This window comes from Rhagoletis pomonella, unplaced genomic scaffold (assembly GCF_013731165.1).
Source record: "Rhagoletis pomonella isolate Grant_MI unplaced genomic scaffold, Rhpom_1.0 Rhpom_scaffold_00006, whole genome shotgun sequence".
Taxonomy (NCBI): Eukaryota; Metazoa; Arthropoda; class Insecta; order Diptera; family Tephritidae; genus Rhagoletis; species Rhagoletis pomonella.
The window spans coordinates 31,930,130-31,936,129 of record NW_023458560.1 but is presented as its reverse complement, the minus strand read 5'-3'; the positions used below and the strand labels follow the sequence as shown (position 1 = coordinate 31,936,129).

The 6,000-nt window shown below is 37.1% G+C and overlaps 1 protein-coding gene across 1 annotated transcript in view; it reads right to left on the bottom strand.

The window, feature by feature from the left end:
- The window catches only part of LOC118740582 (nesprin-1-like), a 136,301-nt gene that overhangs the window by 31,667 nt on the left and 98,634 nt on the right, over positions 1-6,000 (bottom strand). Inside the window, exon 13 of the mRNA XM_036472179.1 lies at positions 3,040-5,822. Within this exon, the coding sequence (XP_036328072.1) occupies positions 3,040-5,822 (2,783 nt within the window). The remainder of the gene's footprint in view (positions 1-3,039; positions 5,823-6,000) is intronic.

Sequence of the window (6,000 nt, the reverse complement as noted above, 5' to 3'; positions counted from 1 at the left end):
CAAAGCATTGCTTGAACTTTGTAAAAATATATCCCCTCTTTAGATTTTGGCGGTGCCATTGCTTAGATCAATTATTTTTCATAAAAGCGAAGCAATTATTTTCCATAGAAAATATATGACCGAAAGGTATGGCACTTCCTCAAATCGATTCGATACAAGTACTTTTATTTCGATACTAAGTAGGTATCGATAAAACGATTGAAGTAAAAAAAGTAGTAGGTATTGAAACAAAAGTATCGAGTACATACTCGTATTTACTTATATCGGAACATCCCTAGTATCAGCCCGTTCGTTGACATTAAATCTTTAATAACTGACAAGGCAATCTTCTTATACGTTTATAATTTACTTAGGAAAGTTTTGAAGCCGCCCACAAGCCTTGTTGCCGTTCTGCATGAGTCTAATGGGGCAATTCTGGCTAAGATAGTTGCAAGTCTTTTGTAAGGCAATTGAAAAACAGTTTGAAAGATTTTTTTCATTCTGGCATGAAAGTGTTCCAAAATAAATCCCTCACCAACTTTCATAATGAAAAACTTTTTTGACATGAAGCACTTGAGCACGTTCCAAATGGAGATGTACTTACATATGGGGCGATTCACGTGAAATGTGCCAAGCGCGCTGAGCGTTGCAAAACAAGCTACTTTTCAACTAGCAGACAGAAAATGTCGAAAAAAAATCAAAAATTATGATTTTTATAAATTTTTGGCACTCCGATGCTGCTATGCGTTTTCCAAAATTTTCCCATTCTCATGGTGAAAATTTGAAACCATAATTTATTTGTAATTTTTCTTAATTATGGCAATTTTTAATTTTGTTTTTAGTCATCTCAATCGAAAGATTCACGTGAATCGCCCCATATGTATATATATCATGTTGCTCGCGGTGTTCTAATATGTTTCTCTAAGGTAGAAGGTTAGAAGACGATTAGAGAAACTGTTGAGAGTTATAGCATTCTTTACGGAAAGGGGCCTTAGTTCTCGTTATCGAGAAAAAGCTTAAATATCGAATCGTATTGTAACGTTGAATTCTAATTTGTTTCTAATGTCTAGTGCTTTTCTTATCATTCCCTAATCGAATTCAAACATACTTCTCTTAGCTAATGTAAACTCAAAAGTTTTTTTGTAACGTTAGAGACTGTGTTTGCTCGGATCCGAGGTTATAATCCTCGGGAAGTTTTTTTTTTATTTATTTCTTTTTCTTTTTTATATTTTAGTTTCTATTAACTTTTAGATTTTATTCATAAAAAATATATATTTTTTTTTTAATTTCAGTTAACTTTAAGAAACTTATATTACGTCTTTTTCTTTCCTTTTTACTTCAATTTTTTAATCTAATTTTTAGATTTTATTGTTTTAAAAAGAAAACTATCTTTCAATTTTATCTAATTTTTAAAGTTATTTTATTTTTATACTTTTATTATTTATTTATAAACTTATTTTATTTTTATACTTTTATTTTATTAAAATTAATTCTCTTTGAATTCTTAGCAGGTTTTATTGCTAAATTTTTAAATTTCAATTAATTTTTTTGGGAATTTATTTAATTCTTTTTCTTGTTTTTAATAAATATAAATCTTCTGACTTTTAGGTTTTATGGCTTTAAAAAGAAAAATATTTTTTTATTTTTTCATTTCCACAAACTTATCTCTCTTTTTTATTTTTTTTTTATATATTTTATTTCATATTTTGTAAATTTTTAGAAACGTACATAGACTTTTCTCCTTTTTTCGTTGCATTTATTTTTTTAATTTAGTTATCTTTTAGGTTTTAACAGATTTCAAACAAACGGAGGAGATTATTAATTCACCGAAATATTTTTTTTTTGTTTTGTTATGTTTTACCGGATAACTTTGGACCTAAATTTGTATATGAGCGTTGAAGTCGGTTATTTTTTGTTTGAAAATTACTTGTTGCTAAGTAACAACTTGCTATATTTTATTGTTTTAAAGCGAAAAAATATTAATTTCATTTAAATTTTAGTTTAGTTTATTTCTATTTTTATGTTTTTTTTTTAATTTAATGTGCTTTGAGTTTTATATTTTATTGTTTTAATAAGAAATTTTTATTTTCTATTTCAATTAATTTTTAGGATCTTATTATTTTTTTCTTCTTTTTTTTATTTAATTTTGTTTTATTTTTAGTTATTATTATTTAAAAAAATATTTATTTTTAACGCGGTTTAGCTCTCCGATAATATATTTATTTTAAATATCATTTAATTTTTAGAAACTTTTTTTTTTTTTTTTTAATTTAGTTTTTGTCTTTTTAATTTAATTTTCTTTTTATTTTTATGTTTTTACTGTTTTAGAAGGAAACATTTTTTTATTTAAATTAAATTTTAGAAAACTTATTGCTAAAAGACAAACAGAATAACGCTAAGGCCTCATTCTTAGCAAATCTTTCAATTAACCCTGACAGAAAAGAGCTTTCAAGATAGTTGTCAGAATTTACAACTGTGGTTAGTTTAAAGACAGTTGCCAGAATTGACAACTGTGGTTAGTTTAAAGACAGTTGCCAGAATTGACAATTGTGGTGAGATGCAAGACAATTGCCAAAATTTTGCTTTTATTTTCCAGACTGGACAAGAACCAGAAGTCACAGAACTTTCAGAAAGTCGGCGAAACGACGGATAGTGGGTACTTTCAGATCTTCACTACTTGAAGCCCAAGGACTAAGCGACTTAGGGTTGTTATTCAACCAGATAAAATCATCTGGATATTATTGATTAGCGCAATTTATTACCAATTAGAGGGGAAAGGCTCAAGTTTTCTGATGCTAGGGGCCTTAAAGAGGTTTAACTCAGTGAACAAATTCTCGAACGATGAGTTCAATACTCAAACGTTTTTAATAAGATAAGATTTTGTCACAAATTATTTCTTCTAGTCGGTCACTATTAAGGCTTAGTAAAACTTTTTTGAAAACTGTTCTCGATTTTGTCCAAGGAATGTTTGGAAATCAGAGGATTCCTCATTTTTAGCCACATCTTAACTTTGATAGATACAGTTTAATAAAGCACTGAATTCATATTCATCAAACTCACCTGCACATTGCCAATAGCGTGTGTCAACTTCTGTATGTTGAAGTGAAGACCGGCCAAATTCTGCACTGGTTCGTCGCTGAATTTGCTACGCTCAATAGTGGCCTTAACGCGTTCCACCGATTGTTGATATTCACGCCAACGTTCGACCTCCTTCTCCAATTCGCCTTGCTGTGATTTTGCCAATGCAAAAGTGTTTGCTAATTTCGTTTGATATTGTGCCAATTCGCGTGACAATTCCGACTGTTCGAAGTTGCTCAGAGACGGCCAGATTTTATCGGCTGCCTCTTGAATTTGTTTATGTACCAAATTTTTGATTGGGGTCTCATTGCCGAAGAAGAGTTTGTGCTCCTCCAAGTCTTGTACAAGATTTTCATAATCGATGCCATGTTGGCTATTCTGTAGGCGTGTCTCAGCTTCGTGCACCCAGTCGTTGAACTTCGCGACCAATTTCATATATTCAAGGCGTGAATCGCGATTATTGATCAAATACTTCTCGCGATCTTCAAGCTCTTGTGGCAGTGAGGAGACCAACGACCGACCTTCGGAAAGCATTTCCACCAATGAGCCGGGCATGCCCACCTCGGTTTTGACGCTTTCGTTGATTTTGTTGAATTTATCGAGATATGATTGAATTTCATTGCGCAGCTTGTGATGTTTCTGAATTTCATGTTCCACCGACTCGGGATCGCGATCCAACAGCGGACGTGACTTGGCCGATGCCTCATTGTTGTGCAACCAATCGAGTATTTCCGAGAGTTCGGCAGCCATTTTGCGATGGTGTTCCAGCTGCACTTGATGCTTCTGCCGCTGTGACTCGACAGCCTTGCGTAGATTCTGCAATTGATTCTTCAGCGACTGCAGCTGTTCAGTGATGCTATTCTTATCGGCAGCTGAGCCCTCGGAGGCAATTTTCTGTCCCTTATCGCTAGCGGAGGCGAGTAGACCCTCACATTCCTGGATCTTGACGATGACATCGTCGTACTTGTTGATTTTGTCCTCCAAGCTGTCGGGCGAATTTTCAATATCGATTATAACATCGGTGTACTTCATAATGAAAGCGATAATCTCATTGATCAGCGCTATGAACTGCTCACGCAGTAGAAGCAGTTGACGCAGATGTGCCAATTGATCTTCAATCAATTTTATCATATCGTCCTGTTGCTGCAATATGCTCTGCAACTCTGGCAAGTCATCCATTTGTATGTCGCCCATCTTGCTCTTGCTATCCTTCAGCTCCTTGAGTATACCCTCATAGGCGCCGAGCAAATCTTGAACGTCTTCGATCTTTGCACCGATTGGTTTATTCAACTCGCGCAAGCGTTGCTGTATGGTATTGAGGAATTGCATGCAATCAGCCAATTTGGCCTTGGCATCCTTATATTTCTTGATATGATCCGCAAGCGTGTTGACACGATCCTTAATATGCTGCGTTACTTTGCCATAACGATCTTTCAAGTTCTTGATGTCGTCATTCAATTTCAGCTTGTCAGGATTGCTGAGCGTGGGCAATATGGCCTTGCCCTGATCAGCAACATTATTCAACAAGCCAGCCTTGCCCTCAGCAGCATCCAGCAATTTCTTGTAGTGCGCCATTTGTTCTTCCAAGACTGGCACACTGGTGGTGCGTAACTCACCAGCTGTTGCCGTTTCAATTTCACTCAACCAATCGCCCATGTTCTTCATGGCGTCCTCGAAGGACTTGCGTCCTTGCAGCAGATCACTCAAAGCGTTGGCACGCTTGCCACTCTCATCTTTCAGGGTTTGATAGTCGGCGGCGATTTCGTCGAGTATTTTCTGCAAAGCTGCTCTATCCGCCTCTGGGCAGTCCTTCATTATATTTGCCGCTTGCCGCTGTACATCACTCAACACGGAATCGTTGAATTGTTTGGCTTCATCGTCGTACTTCTTGTTCTCTTGTATTTGCTTTTCGATTTCAGCCGCTGGCAGTGGATGGTACACCGGCAATTTACGCACTTCGGCAATCTTCGACTTCAGCCAAGCGCGCGCCTTCTCCAAATCAACCTCGAGCGCTTTGCGTGCCTTGGACGCATCCAATGCGCGTTCCAACTCGCTCTTCAGCACCTCGGAGAGATTCTTTTGCTCGGAGTTCAATTGTCGCAAGGCAGACTCAAGTTGCGCGTATTCGACAGGTTCCAGTTCGGGTTTCATATTGGCAATGCGTTTCTCCAAAGCATCAGCCTGCGATTTCTTCGCCTCAGCTTCCTTCATAATACCCTTGATTGCCTGTTGGCGCGATTCGGCAGCTTTGGGTTCATAACCCATGGCCGTGGGTGTTTGTAGCTCTTGTATCTTGTCTTTGACCCAGTTGTGTAGCTGTTCGATTTCGCTTTTAGCGCCATCAACGCCCTTATTGGTGACATCCAACAGTTGTGCCTTGCGATCGATACGTTTGCCAAGATCAGCATAACGACGATCCAATGATTTCATTTGCTCTTCCACCTGTTGGCCATCCAAATTGCTAATCACTTCAGCTACCTGCGCTGCCTTGCCCTTCAACTCTTGTATTTTGCTGGGACCTTGATCTTCGAATTCCTTCTTGATTTCGTTGATGGCAGCCACCTTTTGGCCACAATTCAAACCAGAACCCTTGTCCAGCACATCCATACGCTTGATGAGCGAGTCAAACCAGTTCTGTACATCTTGCACACCTTGACGGTAACTATCGATATCATTTTGGCCAGCTTGTTTCTTGGCGATAGCATCCATCAGCTCGGACTCGAGCTTGTCGAGGTTATCGTCCAGATCGGTGTCTTCTTCGGCCACTACAAATAAAGAGAAGGAGAGAAGAGATCGGTTTAGAATTTGAGGCGAAATAAATGATAATGTGGAAGTTTATTTGAGCTGAGAGTCTCCCTTTTTTTGAGGTATAAAGTGAGAAGTAGGGAGGAACTTTGAGGAGTTGTTGCCAAATCATTTTTAGCCGTCGGTATAGTTCGGAGT